The sequence below is a fragment of the Xyrauchen texanus genome, chromosome 28, assembly GCF_025860055.1.
Source record: "Xyrauchen texanus isolate HMW12.3.18 chromosome 28, RBS_HiC_50CHRs, whole genome shotgun sequence".
NCBI lineage: Eukaryota > Metazoa > Chordata > Actinopteri > Cypriniformes > Catostomidae > Xyrauchen > Xyrauchen texanus.
In genome coordinates this window covers 30,561,833-30,579,200 of record NC_068303.1, presented here as the reverse complement: position 1 = coordinate 30,579,200, position 17,368 = coordinate 30,561,833, and the positions used below count along the sequence as shown (strand labels likewise).

The window sequence follows — 17,368 nt, the reverse complement described above, 5'->3', positions numbered from 1 at the left end:
ATAATGGATTAACATTGGCTTCTTGATATTCTTCACAAATGCTCGTTTTGTTATGTATATCAGTTCAATTCGGAGAAACTTCATTAAAAAAAAAAAAAACATAATTTGCAGAGAAATTAATAGTTTGATTGGTGGTATAAGTGCTCAGTCCCTTTCTAATTAACTTCTTAAAAATAAAAAATGACCTGAAGGTTAAGAGTCATATCCATTAATCTCATTCTGAGGGCTATGAAAATAAAACAATACAATCCCTCTGCTATGGTTCCAGGATTTAATTTCCAATCAAACGGACATAAATAAACTCACATGTACAAAATTTTGCCAAGCATACACATTTTAGCACAGAAATTAAAATGGAAAAACATTAAAGGTATAGACCCTCAGGAGTTCCCTCCTGCTTCTTATATAAAACATTCTCTTTAGACTTCTTGAAGTCCTCATTGGTGACCTTCATTCTGCGTTCTCTGAGGGCCATGAGTCCTGCTTCCGTACAGATGGCCTGCAGAAATAGGATGTTAAGAACAACTCATTGGGGGTATTTACACTTGGTCACTTTGTGTGTTTTTACTGATCGGATTGCTATCCAATTGAATAAGCTCATTCCATTTACACTTGGCCACATCAATGTGTCTCCTTCAAATGGATACAAACCCAACCTTCAATTCCAGACCTTTTCAGTTTTATTATCTGCATCAAATAAATGAAGAGAAAAGTTCAGTCTCTCCTACAACATGCATCGGTTTCTTAATTTGTTAATGCGAAACGCAAGCCCTATGCAAATATTCTGTAATAATGAGTGATTGGATTAATATCCAGCTCACATTAGTCTTTGAGGGCATTTACCATTGGTCTTTTCGTGATTGGATAGTAATCAATCAGCAGAACAAATGCAGTGACCAAGTGTTCATATCCTCATTATGTCTTACCATGTACTATCTTGACAGTACATTCAAAAAAATGATATGGAGAAGAAAAAAAAAACACCACAAGAGGGCAGGAGAGCTTTTCTTCAACACTTTCAAATTAAATCTGTAATGCTTTAGACAGCACAAAAAAAAAACATACTGCATATTTCACAAATTGCTGCTCTTTTGCTATAAAAGTTTATTTCTAGGATTTAGTTGTACAATTAGGACTGGGTAAAATATTGATTTTCCAATGCATCATGATCTTCATTTGAACAATCTCGATTCTTAAATCCCAAAATCCCATTTTCCTGAATGTGCAACTCTCAATCTGTTCAGATTTCATTCAGATTTATGCACATCGTAGTATATTGGTATTTTGGTCGCCAATATACTACCAAATTACTGGTAAGTGAAATCTGAACATTTGCCAACCAGTGTGGCTTATCACAGACATTTTTCGTCACATAGTGAGAATATTTGGTCTCATATGTGAGTGATCTATTTGCTTTGTAGAGTTGCACATTCTGGACAAGATCTAATTTTTACTGTGTGTGTCCAAAGGGGAGTCAGGAAGCACCTCATTGTTTACAAGAGAAGGGGCACTGTCCAAAAGTTGAATTGTCTTTGCTGTAGATTTGTATAAGCGTATTGTTCAAAATGGTCATTTAGTGTGTGTATCCTGGATGCTTCAACCTTCAGAAACCCAAAGAAAATGCACGCCGGGAAAAATATTAACATTTCATCGATTGCATATACATGATCATGAGTGATTGAAGCTCTGGCTTATTGCGCTGAAGCTGGATATCAGTACACCCCTACATTCTCTCAAATATTGGAGGGTGTGCAGTGAAATTTTACCCTTGAGGATTACAGACCATCGAAAGTTTTTCCAGCGAACTCGGGTATGTGTGAAAACTTTGTCATTGTTACGCCTCCCTCGAGCTCTGTACCTCACACAGTGCTCCAGATTTCTAATTCACTCGCTCATCACTGCTTGCATTAATAACAAAGGACTGCAGTTTCACCACGCTGCTCTCACGCAGTGTTTATTTACCTGTCTGTATCTGCTCTTGACCTTTGTCGATGTCTGTTTAGTGCTTACTCTGCTATTTTGTCTGTTACCTCTTCTTCAGTTTGTGAAGCTTCTCTTCTGTGTGACATCACCTGTACCATTGATCTCACAGTGTAAACCCTGTGAATCTCAGTAAATGCTCTCACACTTGGTTTCATTAACTACAACTTGTGTGGCTTGAATTCCTGACAGTCAAATAGCCTATATATTTCTGCTGAAGAAAACGAAAAAGTAGATAATGCAATGGCATTGCTCCGAAATAAAGGATGGCTATTTACTGCAGTAATGTTTCTTTTTATTATTATTATTTGGAAATAATTTTTTTATTTAATATTTTTTTTAAATTGTTTTGGTTTGTGAACGGCGTTTGGTCTGTGGTCTGTGCAAGTTTCTCATGTAAACAATGACACACTTCCTGCCTCTTCCTCCATGTGATGCGTGACCTTACCAAAAGCTTACGTCATCCCTCTCATGAGCGTGTGTCACAGAGATGTACAGAAGCAAGCATTTGAAGTTAAAAAGTATAGAAGTATTGTTTAGTTTCTAAAAATAATAAATCATATGGGCTCAGAAGAACTTAATGTCGACTGGAGTTGTGTGGATTATTTTGATGCAACCCAAATACGCATTTTGGACCAGTACATTCACTTGCATTGTTTAAAGGAGGAGGCCTGAAATTAAATCCTAAAAATCTTAAATTCTGTTTTGATGAAGAAAGAGACTCTTCATGGATATGGAAACAACTTGGATAGCCTGAAGGTAAATTATCAGCAAATTTCAATTTTTGGTGAACTATTCCTTTAATACCCTTTTTGATGTTTACAGTCAACTGTTGATCAAAAACAACAAAACATACACATTTAATTCCAATCACGAATAGCACAAATGACGTAGAAGCCATTCGAGTCCTCTCTTGTTAATATGCGCTCATTTACCGATGCTCTTTACACAACTGCTGGTTTTCTTAAAGAGACAGTACCAATTTTTGGCTCCTGTTCTATAAATCAATGCAAGTCCTTAATTACTATAAACTATGCATTAATCAATACACATTTAACAAAATATAATTTGTAATCTAATATCATATTTATTGCTGAATACATGGATTTGTAAATTTTTAAAAAGCTAAAATGTGACAAATGATGAAAAACAAAAAATATAATTAGTCAAATTAATATTTTCGTACTCTTCTTAGTTAGAAGGTCCCCTGTATAATTAACAGCATTAGCTGGGACATAATGTCTTTCATATGCAAGCAAAAGGGAATCGGGAGCTTGTGAAATGGAATCTAATAGTGAAATCTGTATCAATACCCAGGCCTATGTACATCTATCAGTGAATAAACACTTCCTTTAAACAAAGTTAAAGCCATATTTGATTTCAGGATAATGGACCATTTAGCAAACCTTAATGTCGGCTCCGGAAAGGTCGTCTTTAGCCAGTATAAGTTCGTCCAAGGTCACATCCTCTGCCACAGTCATTCTGCTGGTGTGGATCTGGAAGATCCTTCTCTTGGTTTTCTCATCTGGTAACGGGAACTCAATCTTACGGTCGATGCGACCTGAGGTGGGCAGACAGCAAAGAGATGAAAAATCTTTGCAGACACATCTAATATCAGCCTTTCTAGCATCTCTGTGAATTTGAGGTCAGCATGAACTGCCTAAAAAGTAAAATAGCAGTTAGTGGGAAAAGAAAATGTAATTTCCTTGTAAACATGATTAGCAAAAATGTTTTAGATCTCTTTGCCACCAGAAAAACCATTAACAGCGACATACACTCTAAAACATGAATATGGCTGTAGATATCTAATGTGTTTTTCTGCCACAGAGGGGAAAGGGAAAACTTCAAGAGATGACCCTTACTTAGACATTGACCTGCAGTAGCCATTAGTCTCTTACCTGGTCTAATAAGGGCAGGATCGAGGGTCTCTATTCTGTTGGTAGCCATGATGACCTTCACATCTCCACGAGAGTCAAAGCCATCCAGTTGGTTGAGGAGTTCCAACATAGTTCTCTGAATTTCACGCTCACCTCCTGAGTTTGAGTCATATCTGCAAAGAAGTATCCAAGGTATACCATAACCATAAACCACATGCAGGGCATCGAATTACAGAATATATTCAATTAAGACCTAAATTGCTTATACACTGCAGGCATATTCTGAAAGTTTCATACAGTTTCATAGATTGGACATCCATAATATTGCATTACCTCTTAGTTCCAATAGCGTCAATCTCATCGATGAAGACGATAGAAGGCGCATGTTCCTCAGCCACTCTAAAGAGCTCACGTACTAGTTTAGGGCCGTCGCCGAGATACTTCTGAATCAGCTCTGAACCAACGACCCGCAAGAATGTTGCAGAAGTCTGATTGGCCACTGCCTTAGCAAGGAGGGTTTTACCTGAGCATCAGAACAATTATGCATTAGAACGATATTTCTGATGTCATCATCACATCCCTTAACCACCATTAGGTACAACAACATTGTCAAAATAGCATTTTTTGGTCATCAAATTATTTTAAATGTCATCAATGGATCAAGTTAATGAAATTATAATCAGATTAATGGTTTTGAAACTCACCTGTTCCAGGGGCGCCATAGAGAATGACTCCTTTGGGAGGCTTGATCCCCATTTCCTCATAATATTCTGGATGTGTCAGAGGTAGTTCCACGGACTCCTGTGGTTCATTTGAACAGCCACAGCATTAGTTTCGCAACAGGCATTTTCTTTTCTTTTTTTTAGACTACTTAATTATAAGAACACAAAAAATTACAAAGAAAAAATTTATAAAAGTTTAATATAAGGGCTTGATGGTTTCTGGAGCCAACATTAAGGTATGTTGACAACAGTGTCAAGAAAAAAAGACTGAGAAACTAAATACCAAAATTCAAATTATACTCAAATTTTAAAGACAATATTTCAGGTGGGGGGTCTACAAGGCATCTGTTTTTAAATCAGATTCCACAAGAGAGCACAATAACTCAATAAAAAAAACAATCAACAACGTGTTTCAGTTGTTCATTATTATTGGATAACAATTCTTTAGTGATTGCAATCAAAGAGAGCAATTTTTGGCAAAAAAAAATATTTTAGATCCAAGCATAGTGAGAAAAAAATATTCCATTACTTTTAATGGTTGTTAATTTCCATGATGGAGGGCCTGGGTAGCTCAGCAAGTAAAGACGCTGACTACCACACCTGGAGTCACAAGTTTGAATCCAGGACATGCTGAGTGACTCCAGTCAGGTCTCCTAAGCAGGCAATTGGCCCGGTTGCTAGGGTGGGTAGAGTCATGTTGGGTTAACCTCCTCGTGGTCACTATAATGTGGTTCTTACTCTCGGTGGGGCAAGTGGTGTGTTGTGCGTGGATGCCAATGCACTCAACAAGCCACGTTATAATATACGCGGATTAACGGTCTCGGAGGCAACTGAGATTCGTTCTCCGTCACCCGAATTGAGGCGAGTCACTACACCACCAAGAGGACTTGGAGCGCATTGGGAACTCCAAATTGGGGAGAATTTTTTTTTTTTTTTCATTTTTACATTTCCTGATATTTCCAGGTTTTTCATGACCATGGGAACCCTGTCTAAAGTTTATCTGCTCTTCCAATCCAATAAAGACTGCTTGCCTTGATTTCTTGTATCTGATTGTCCAGTCCACCGATGTCTGCGTATGTCTCTTGTGGAGCCTTCTCAACCTTCATTACTGTAACAAGTGGGTCTGTGTCATCCATCAGCACCCCGATAACAGCATGGACCTATAAGCAACAAATAAACATTTTCAAAAGTTTTCAATCAGAGAACAGAAAACCGCATCCAAAAGGCTTCAAAAATGTATCCAGACTCATGGTAGAAGTCTTGATTGGCCTGGTGGATGTTTTACCTTGTGATTGAGTAAGACGGAACAGCCAGGCTCCAGCAGATCTTTGTCGACAAATGAGAGAATGCTGACATAGTGCTCTGAACCCACAGAAGTCGAAACTATAGCATGATTGTCATCAATGATCTCCTCTAGATTCCCCACAGACATGGGGGTACCTCGGAGGTCATCAACCTTTGACCTCTCCTCCTAAGATGAAAGAAAACAGAAATGGAAATGTAAGGAAAGACATTTATAGAGAGAAAACAGAGATGGAGATGGATGAAGATAGCACCTCCTGTTTCTCCTCTAGAGGTTTCATCTGCTCCTGATTCCTGATGAACTCCTCTTCCATCAGCAGGTAATCTTTAATTCTGTCCTGCTTCAGAACCTTCAACCTACACTGTGTGTGAGGGGTGACTACACAGAGAGAGAGAGACGTCATAGAACATTTACATGACACAAAAATCTTGCGGCAAAATTAGATCTGTATCACAATTTACTTCAAGTCTTAATAACAACCTGTAATGATATAAACCAAGGTAATAAAATTTGACCATAATGTACTGTGGGGTTAAACAGGAGAGGTCAGTTCCTGACCTAAAGGCAGTTTGCTGGCAGCATCAGGACCCTTGGACTTCCTCCTCTTCTTGCCCACTCTAGTTGGAATGGGCGGCTCATATTTCTTCTTCTTGTCCTGTCAGATGACAGATATCACCACTAAATAGGATCAAAAGAGGTGAAATTCTGGCCATTTTAAAACATTCATGTTATTTTGTTCACCTTATCATCTTTCTTTCCACCTCCTGGTCCATGTCCTCCGCTTTGGCTCTGGCCCTGTGATGAGAAACAGGAATGATTCATGTTTTAAGCAGATGATTGCAAAAAAAAAAAACCACCAATAGCATTACACTTACGTGGATTACTAATCATAGTTGTTCCAGGAGGACTGGCTATGTCCTTGGTGTCCCTTTTAGCAGGTTAGGATGAAAAGTTTAGGATGAGTAATAATTAAACTTGACAAAATAATGAAACCTGATACTATATTATGACTGTGTCTGTGCATTCCAGAATGTATTGTCAGAGTCCAGTTGAAAGTACATCTTAAGATGTCAAAAACATTACTTAGACCACACATATTGAGTTAAATAATTGAGTATTTTTTAATTGAGTAACTTTGAATTATGTAAATGTTTTCATATCTAAAAGTTTTTTTTGTTGTTTTTTTTTTGCGGGTTAGTTGTTGAATTGTAATGTTTTTAAGACGCTTTAATCTTTCAAATGAAATCATATTTGTGATGTGGTTCATCCTGTCCTTTAATACACACCGGAAACACCGTTCTTACGTCGGTTCAAAGTTTTCATACATTGCATCTGTAAATAACATAATTAATGTGAAGAGAAAATGATCTTTCTGTAAATAAACTGCTTGATCACTCACCATTTTCACCTCTGGTCGCTAACAATAAACGTCACTATGGAGAGCGTCATGGGACAAAAGATGCCTAACGAGAAACGCGATTGTTTATTCATGGCCTAAATTGGAGCGTTAATGAGAGTTCAGTGACCCCACATTATAATAAATAGACCAAACAAATTGTGTGTGTGTGTGTGTGTGTGTGTGTGTGTGTGTGTGTGTGTGTGTGTGTGTGTGTGTGTGTGTCTCAATGGATTATGAAGGCATAATAATATTTAGCAGGTTTAAAATTGTATTCAAGTTCAATATTTATTAAGCATTCCCTTATGGTTCATAAGAGATCGTCTGAAAAGTCCACATACTGTGCTAAAATGTCACTGGTATCCAAATGTTCAATGCTGCCTTGCATATGTTTTGTCTTAAACACTTTTATTTAAAAATGAAAAATGAAATAAAAACATTTACACATTCTCAAGATTGTATGCACAACTTACACTTTAATTGAACGAATTAATAAATTAAAACCTGGGCACCTTCAACGTTTTAGTGCTGTGGGTGGAGTTTTCAGATGATCCCTTACAAGCACTAGTTAAAGAAAGCCCATCAGATAATTTTTAAGCATAATTCTCCTGCTATAAGCAGCGTTGACTGTTTGAGTTCAGTGTTTTATGCCTGTATGATATATTCATATATTCTTTAAACTAATTGTGCCAAGTAATACCATTGTAAAATTGTCAGCTCCAGAGAGCGGGTTGGAGAAACCGAATGTCAAACGAATAACGAGCCAACAAATTCTGGAGATAAGCTAGAAGTTCAGCATCAGTTTTGCATTTTTGGACCTGCCAGCACAAGTTTTAGTTCAAGTTTATGTGGATTATATATGTAAATGTAAGTTAAGTTACTTTTCTAGCACAATTTCCCACATTATTATCACGAAGCCCAATTTGGATCTGATTTTCTGCCTTATTGAATGCACCTGAGCCCAACTCGTTAGAGATTGCTCTTATTTGGCAAGCATTCATTATAAAATATGTTTTGTATATATCTGTCGTGTTTTCATTTCTTGAACAACAGTACTTCAATTAACTATAATTTAATTTAAATTTTTTGCGCTTTACAAATGCAGAAACTAGACAAATGTAATGCAACAAGATTGGCAAAACAAACAAATGACTATGATGAAACAGAAAGCTGAAACAGATGTGAAGAGGTATGAAGAAACTGCTGTAGTGTTGTACAGGGCCACACCGCACCTGCAATGGCACATTTATTATGAATACACTTAAAAACATAAAATTGGAACCCTTATAAACCACCCCACTAAAGCCCAAATAAATAACTTACCTTCAGTAGAAAGGCTCTTATACACCAGTTCTCCACATCAACCTAATAATATATACAGATTAATATTAGTAGGCTACTGTTATGTACAGGCGCATGAATAAAAAGCAAATGCGTAACTAACCAGAAGAAAGCTGAGGAGTTGATCCTGCTGCTGCTTTTGCAAATGAAATGCAAGAGAAGCACTAAATAGTTTACAGGGAAGATAACAAACACAATGTCCTCTTTATGAACACCATTTATCAATCTAATACTTAGAGAGGCACACATGTGCTCAATAACAGAGAATTGAGCTTAATATTAGCAAGCAACAGCATTCACTAATAAGAGGCACACACCAATTGTGTTCAATAAGTGCACCGTTCCATTTCAAATTTGTATCCCCTTCCCACCCTAACTTCACGCTGTCTCATGGACTTGGATGTCCGTCACTGCTTACGTTATGCGAGTGTCCACCACTGGCGATAGACAAGCATTGGGTTTAACTGGAACACACTTAACCCTCGATCACTTGGAGCACGTTGAAGGCTGATGTCAATTTGTGGAACTAATTATTGATTTTTGCACATGAGAAAACAATGTTTTAGAGATTGATTTCAGAGGCATATGTATAAATCTTGTATGTTTATTTTATTTTTTTTTTCATTAGAATGAGTTGTTAGAAAGGATTATTCAAGATTTACACAAACAAAAATGTCAACATAACAGTTAACGTATAGGCTATAACTGTGTGAAAATGAAGGACAAGTATTATGCTGTTAAATCTCAGTACAACTTTTCAAAACTGCTTAATTTACCTAACTTCACATCCATCATACATTAGAGTTGTGTGGGGGTGGGGTTTATGAAGTCACGTCACAATTGTGGGAAATTAATCTGCATGAAGCATACAGCAGAGTAGGCTATTCAACAGAAACTTCCCTCGCTCACTTCCTTCGCTCACTTCCCTCGCTCTCGCTTCACTGCATTAGTCTTTCTAAAAATCAGCACGGCAACATGGCTTAATGTTTGTGGGTAAAACCAGAATGTTAGTGTGTATTGACTTATTGAAACATTTGTCATGGGCCTGTTTGTTTTTATGTTTTCAAAATGTTTACTCAAATTTGGTGAATCTTTGGTTGTCTTTAAAAAATAGCATGTCAAATATTAAAACAGCTAATTATGTTTTATATGTGTACAGGGGACATTTATGTTATTATACAGTTGCCCCCCTTCAAGCACACCCGGCCCCACACTGGCCCCCCCCAGACAAAAGTGTCTAGAACAGCCCCTGCTCATTTTCACAACAGCAATCTGATTTAGTTTAGCTTTGGAAGATGACATTGAATTATTTCTCTGAGTTCTGGCTGAACTTGGCAAGTATGAGGAACTGTAAATGTCTGTGAATGCAAATTTTATGTGTTTGTTTTAAAAAATTTGTGAGATGGCGGAATTTGGAATTTTGTGTTAAAAAGTGTATTTATGTATGTATGTGTGTATATACTGAGCTAATTACATTTTGGTCCCCACAAAATGTAGGCAAAACTCACACACAAGGTGATGACTAGTGTTTTTATTTGGTTTATTTTATTTCTTATAAAAAATGATATTGTAACCTTCTTAAGTTCCAAAATGATTTGCCAAGGAATACTATCCATTTGGTGGTATTAAGGCAATACCATTAGTTTGAACACGATCAGTGTTTTATGAATTGGCTTAATTGCATTGTTAATTTCATTAATCAGCATAAAAAGCATAAAAAAACATATTGTAAAGTGCATAAAATAATGTATATTCAATACATATAGGCAACCCTTAATATTTCAGTATATTTCTAAAAATTATTAAAATATTTGACATACATCTGGTCATCTAAAATCAATGAATAAAAGATGAATAAATCATGCACACTGATTATGTATCATTGGGACAGTGGAGGAGCTGGCACAGGAGAAGTATATTTATTTTCTTAGACCTTTGTGTATACACATAGAGAGAGGAAACACATAATCACATGCTCTTGGCTCTTTATCTGTAATAATCCATCTGAAACTGAACACAAAGTAAAGCCTAATTAAGGTCTGGTTTTCAGTTAAAAGGCAGCATCAAACTTGTATTAATGCATTGTAGCTAAAAATCTCATTATATACATTAATTTCCATAGTAACTAAAAAATAAAATCACTAGTTAAAAATTAAGAATCAATATTTTTATGTGAGGATTAATATTCTCGTTCAAATATTAGTATCAGAAGTATAGATGATTTATCAATCTGCCCATCCCTACCATCCAAAAACACAAATAGTTAAATAATTAATGAATAAATAAATCTTATTGATTACCGTTTGCTTTTGGATTTTACATTTTGAATCTGACTTGAAAATTGGTGACATCACTAACATAAATCACTGATTTTATTGTGGCAGTTTTGTAAGCTTTGTCAGTATCTTTGCACCTACGTCTCTGTGACTGCATAGCTTTGGCATCTATTACTGTAGGTCAAGTGTTATTTAGTGAATATAGGTCATGGGCTATATTCACTGGAATCTTTTTCATTCCACCCTGTTTAATCTGATTCCCTCTTTGAGATGTTTTGCAGTTGCAGATGTTTTGCCCTCTCCGAGACATCACTGGAGAGGCAGAAACAAAGACTCATAGGCTCTTCACAGAGGTCCTCTGCTCTGAGCATTTCTAGCCAAGGTACCCCAACCTTACAGCACATAATGTTTAACTAACAGGATTCCTGCTATCAGTATTTTACCATCTGGGTCTGGGGAATATAAGATATCCTTCTTGCACTGTAAGTATCATAGTTTCCATAGCAACCTCCTAACATCATGTTGCTAAGCTTGCCTGTTTGTGTTGGAACACAATAGCTCCGGTAATTTGATCTAAAGATGTTTCACTCCATCTTTGTGTCTGAGTGCTGCCACAAAGTGATAAAAACCATTAGCTATTATGAGTATGTTGTGTCTGACAACCCCAGGAATAAACACACTCACAAACAATAACAAAGACCATAATTCATTAAAGACACGACTGTTTGGATATTCATATTTATTTATTTTGTCAAAGCATAACAAACTGTAATGGTTTCAAACTGTAATGGGTTCATTCATTGTGTGGATCATTATCTACAGTCAGGGTTGGGGAGTAATGGAATACATGTAACAGGATTACTTATTTAAAATACAAACTGTAAGTTACTGTATTCCACTACAGTTACAATTTAAATAATTGGTAATTAGAATACAGTTACATTCAAAAAGTATTTTGATTACTGAAGAGATTACTTTGCATTGTATTGTAATTTGTTTAATTGAATATTTAGTCCTTTCAGATGGAAAACATTTATACATATAAATGATGTGATCCAAAGTGCATTTGAACAGCGGTGAAACACTTTGATGCGTTACATTCATACGAGCAGGCAGAAAAGTAAGTTTGAAGTAAGTTTGGAGCAGAAGAAATAGAAATAAACCTTGTGTAAATTGTCAGCTATATGCTAAGCTAAAATGCTATTTCAAGCCATTTTACATGCACATGTAACCAGCACGATCATATTTTTTATCAAGAAAATTCACATTGTATCATAATTTCTTTTTTCTAGTAACACCTTTGATATTAGAACAAAAATCATATTCTTGATAATAATTTTTGTATTGTTTTCCTGTAAAATATAAAAAAATCCTTAAAACAAGATCAATTAGATTTATCTTGTTTTAGAAACAACACTACTTAAGATATTTGTCTTACATATTATATTTTGTCTTACTGTACTGGCCGAGTTTTTATAGTCAAAACAAGTGAAAAAAATCTACCAGTGCTGAAGTAATCCAAAGTATTTAGAATACGTTACTGACCTTGAGTAATCTAACAGAATACACTATAAATAACATTTTACAGCATGTATTCTGTAATCTGTAGTGGAATACATTGAAAAAGTAACCCTCCCAACCCTGTCTACAGTATACATTTTCATAATATGTTCCTTCTGCAAAGCAATACATAATGTTAGAACAGTCATTATAATACAACTTAACTTTGATTTGTGTCAATGTCCTGTAGAGGAATGGGGAAGACAGAAAGTTCTAAACTTCTTTGCTTAAATGAATTAAAGTTGTTGCGACTTCAGCCATTTTGTTTGTAATTTTAACCCTCTCTCCAAAACCCTGCCCTCCAAAAGCATTTCAGCCTTCCTGATGCTATCCTGATTGCGCAAAATGATTCACAGACAGATAACTTTCCTTGTTATCTATAGAGCCAAAGTCTGTCACAGAGACAGGTTTGATTTCTCAGGACACCTATTTCAGTGCTATCTGTCAGGTAGTGGAGACATTTTATATGTGGTAGCCTATTCCAAGAAATCGCTAACAGCACATTAACAGCATTATTCATGCAGTGCAAATACAACAATAATTTCTTGTTGGCTGTTGTTGCGCCTATAGTATTCACATTGATCACAGAGACATATTCTCAGTTGTCTCATGTTTGATGAAATAAGTGAGCAATTTTTCTGTAGTCTAATTGCCCTCTTATTACAATAATCCATTCTTGTACCAGAGCATTAATGTAACACTGCTCCAATCAACTGCATATTTAATTAACAGATTAGCATACCTTGACAAAGTTAAAACACCTTAGGAAACTAAGGAAATGGATTACAACATATTTGTTAATAATGAATTGTACATCTGTTTGGTTGCAAATTAATGGACTATAAATTTCCAGTGGCTCAGTTAAGGATATTAAAGTCTCTAAAATGATAAACATAGCAGCTCAAATGTCAAGTCCAAATTTTTTAGATTGTTCTCAGTATGAAACTGTTTACCTATATAATAAGAGTGATGGTATATTATTTCATTGTCCTTTTCCAAAACTGATCACATATAGTCTTTGCAATGAAGGTCAGTCCTATAGTTAGTGTTAAAAAATAATTATCTAATAATTTACTCACTCTTATGATATTCTAAAGCCATATACTGTTTTTTGTGTGGAATAAAAGGAGATGTTTTCTGGAATCTATACTTGACTTTGTAAGTGTAAATGAGAAACTGTCAGATTGTCAGAACTAAAGTTAAGAATGGAGTGCCACAGGGATCAGATTTAGGGACTCTAGGATTTTCTCTTTATATATTCTTATATATGGGAGAGATTATCAGGAACAATGGAATTATACTTTTTTTTACTGTTATGCAACGTTTTGGTCCCCAAATTTATATTTCTTTGAAACCCAACAAAATCTTCCAATTCTCCAAGTTAGCAGATTTGTGTCAAGGATATCAAAGATTTGATGGCTAGAAATTTCCTTCTACCCAATTGTGGCAAAACAGAGGTACTAATTTTTGGACCAAAAACCTCTAAAAATAAGCCGCTAATATATCATTTGACTCTCGATGTATATACTGGAGAACTTGGGTGCAGGATGCAGAAACACTAAAGTCTACCGTAGACTAAAGACTCGTCTATTTAGCCAGGTATAAACATAATTTATTCTTCACCACACAATTAGGCTGCTTTAGTTAGGTCTGCTAGAACCTGAAACATTGATTATGATCTTTAACGCTGCAAAACATTTAATGGCATCTACGCTAATTTTATTCTATTTGTTTCCATGTCTCAACCTCGGGACTCCTATCCCAGGGTCACCAAACTGGAGGGATCCAGCTCCATTCCTGCTTGGTATTGGACTTCACTGCTATGTGTCTCTGAGTGATTATGACAAAATGCAGCTGGTGCCAGCCAGACATCACTTCAGTCTATTACGATGGACCTCATAAGATGAACTGATGCCAACTACACAGGATACTTCATATGCCATTGCCTGAACCTTGGATTTAGGATAGACCTCACAGAAATTACCGGCCAGTTGAACTGCGAAGCACCTCACTGACCTCAGCCTGCATCACCTAAGTCTAATGATGAACTACACTCTTAAAATCAAATACATAGACTATCAATAAACTGCCAACAAAATCCTTCATCAGCCAACTAATAAAGGACAATGCATATATATATGAACTTCTGCAGTTAATCCAGGATGAACTTCAAAGACATTAGTCATTAATCTTACAGTTCTTACAAAACCATTGTTTAAACACTGACCCTTAACACTTACATAGTTTAATAATTTTAAACCATGACTTGCACTGCACATAAATAACTAATATTGGCATTATATTAATGCTGTTAGTCAGAGGAGGACTGGCCCCCACAGTGAGTCTGGTTTCTCCCAAGGTTATTTTTCTCTATTAACCAGCATCTTATGGAGTTTTGTGTTCCTTGCCCCAGTCACCTTCGGCTTGCTCAATGGTTTCTAAACACAATTATTATTTAAGTACTTATTTTTATGCACATTTCACAATTTTATTTAATCAAACAATACGATGACTCTAAGACTTTATAGATATTACGTTTTCATTTTCTGTTATAGCATGATGTTCTGTAAAGCTGCTTTGAAACGATGTGTGTTGTGAAAAGCGCTATACAAATAAAAATGACTTGAAATGACTTGATATACTTCAGGTTCAATAAATAAACTTCAATTTGTTAAAAATGCAGCAGCTAGAGTGCTGACTAGAACCAAGAAATATAATCATAGCAGCCACTTTTATTGCCACTACATACTTGTTAAATTCTGCAGTAATTTTACAAATCTGTTGATTACTTACAAAGCTTTGAATGGCCTAGCTCCACAGTATTTAAGCCACCTTCTATCACGCTATAATCCATCATGGCCGCTACGATCGCAAAATTCTGGCCTGTTAATAAAACCACAAAAGGAGGGAGATCCTTTTCTTATTTGGCTCATAAACTATGGAAAAGTCTTCCTAACGTTGTTCAGCACTCAGACACTCTCTCAGTTTAAGTCTAGACTAAAGACTCATCTCTTCAGCCAGGGATACACCAAATGTATCCCTCAACACATAGTTATGCAGCATTAGTCAGGTCCACAGGAACAGGAAGCTCTTCTCGTATTCTATTACTCTGCATTAAAGTGAATTACATCTTATTTAGGGGGCCAAGTAGAGAAGCTGTTGGAACCCTATTGTAATTGTACTGATTTTCTTATTTTTCTTCTTATTTTCTTTTATGCCCTAAAAGTGTCTGACCGTAAGTCGTAAAGAAACCAAACTTGGCAACATGATCCCAAAACCACCCACTACTTAGGCGAAATTAATTTTTCCGCTGATACATTGAGCGGTGAATTGTTCCATAGATATTAACTATAAAATTCCTTTGGTTTAATGCGATTTGAGTAATTGATCAATATCTACTCATCTCAAATGTAAACTCGGTGCACATAGTCAACAGGACATTTAGAAGATGTCGGGAAGTTTTGCCCCTAGGGGGCACTTTGCAGCCGATTGAGCAACAAAGTTAAAATTAAATATGCATCTTCTTTGGTTCAAATGCTAACATATTCTTAAAAAAATCAATTTGACAAATGAACAAAAATGGCTGCCAATGGCCAGTAAAATTTCAGCACCTTATGACTCGTATTGGGACTGGCCGAGGGTTATATATTACAATACACAAGCAGAGTGTCAACTCAAAGCTGCATATAACATTTTTGACAATCGGCCACACGGTGGCAGTATAATTAGCTAATTTGTGTTTTTGCTCATACTTCCACAACCGTTACTTCCACAACCGTAAAGGCTACAATACAAATCTGTAGCTTTGATGAATCAACCAGTGCCCCACAATAATATGGTCACTTGAATTACCATTTCCACAAGAAACTTTTTTACAATTTCAGTTAATTAGAAAACCTACTTTTTCATACTCGTCCTAGTGCGTTTCTCACAAAACTTGGTATAGATTATCTACAGACCCTCCTGACAAAAAGTAATCAAAATAATGTTGATGTGTCCAATCATTCCAAAGATATAAGCAAATATGTTTTTGGTGTGGCCTATAATGACTAATTAGCCTGTATCTTGTGAGTGCAATTTTCACATTTTTGCTGGTGGACATAGCAACATAACAAGGTAACATAACAAATTTTGTTCATTTTTTATGCTAGGGGGTGCTATAACTTAATACAATCCTATTTTTGCAACTGTTCTAAAAACAGGTGAAATGTCACATCAAAATAGCTGTCCACAGCATTCACAGGATCTTTTCTGTCAAATTTGTTTGTTTTGGTCATCTCGCCATATGTGCCTGGCCCCCAACAATAGTCGCTCTGTTTCTCTGTCTCAACCTCAGAATAAATCTTCTGAGGTTACAAGAGCCTGCCAGATTGTCAAATTGACTTACACAGCTCTTGCCATTTAGTGACATTTCATTGTAACCAAGCTTTCAAGCTCCAAAAAGCACAATAAAAGTATCATTAAAATAGTCCATATGAATTGTGCACTTGCCTTTGTGTGAGGAACAGACCCACATTTTGGTGTGTTGTATAGACTTTCATCTCCACTGAAGCTCTCATTGTGCCCTGAATGTTTTTTAAATTGTACATTGTGTTCAGTTACTACACACAAAAACTATTGTTGTTTTGGTGTCCATTGATGTACCATTTTTAAAATCTGTACATGGCTAGACATGAGCTTCAGAAGAGATGAAGTTTATCAGTGAATAATGACTTACATTTTAGCCTGTTCCTAACACAACTTCATCAAATGGCTTCAGAAGACTTGGAATATAGCAAATCAATTGTACTACTTTTATGGTGTTTTGCACTCATGGTGTTTGTTGTCCTAAATTTCTAATTATGTGTTCCACAGAAAAATAACAGCATATGGCATGAGTGAGTAAATAAAGACTGAATTTACATTTTTGGGTG

At 36.0% G+C, this 17,368-nt stretch overlaps 1 protein-coding gene across 2 annotated transcripts; it reads right to left on the bottom strand.

The window, feature by feature from the left end:
- Positions 1-268: 268 nt before the first annotated feature.
- Positions 269-7,305, bottom strand: LOC127621954 (26S proteasome regulatory subunit 4-like). 2 transcript variants are annotated; one of them, XM_052095788.1, is made up of 12 exons: positions 7,282-7,305; positions 6,758-6,810; positions 6,624-6,677; positions 6,441-6,537; positions 6,136-6,260; positions 5,865-6,050; positions 5,611-5,739; positions 4,562-4,658; positions 4,191-4,380; positions 3,879-4,030; positions 3,387-3,541; positions 269-499 (listed from the first exon to the last, which is right to left on the bottom strand). In XM_052095788.1, exons 5-12 carry the CDS (start codon positions 6,193-6,195, stop codon positions 365-367), a joined length of 1,104 nt encoding a protein of 367 aa, XP_051951748.1. In that variant the 5' UTR covers positions 6,196-6,260; positions 6,441-6,537; positions 6,624-6,677; positions 6,758-6,810; positions 7,282-7,305; the 3' UTR covers positions 269-364. The 2 variants fall into 2 exon arrangements, with proteins under 2 accessions (XP_051951748.1, XP_051951747.1); XM_052095787.1 differs by lacking the exon at positions 6,758-6,810 and having other exon boundaries at positions 7,282-7,298.
- Positions 7,306-17,368: the final 10,063 nt, after the last annotated feature.

Bases quoted from the DNA above. Each gene is read 5' to 3' on its own strand.
- LOC127621954 (XM_052095787.1), bottom strand. The intron at 5,740-5,864 runs GTAAAACATCCA...TGTTGCTTATAG, and splicing joins CCGTCTTACTCAATCACAAG to GTCCATGCTGTTATCGGGGT. The intron at 500-3,386 runs GTTTGCTAAATG...CTATTTCTGCAG, and splicing joins TTTCCGGAGCCGACATTAAG to GCCATCTGTACGGAAGCAGG.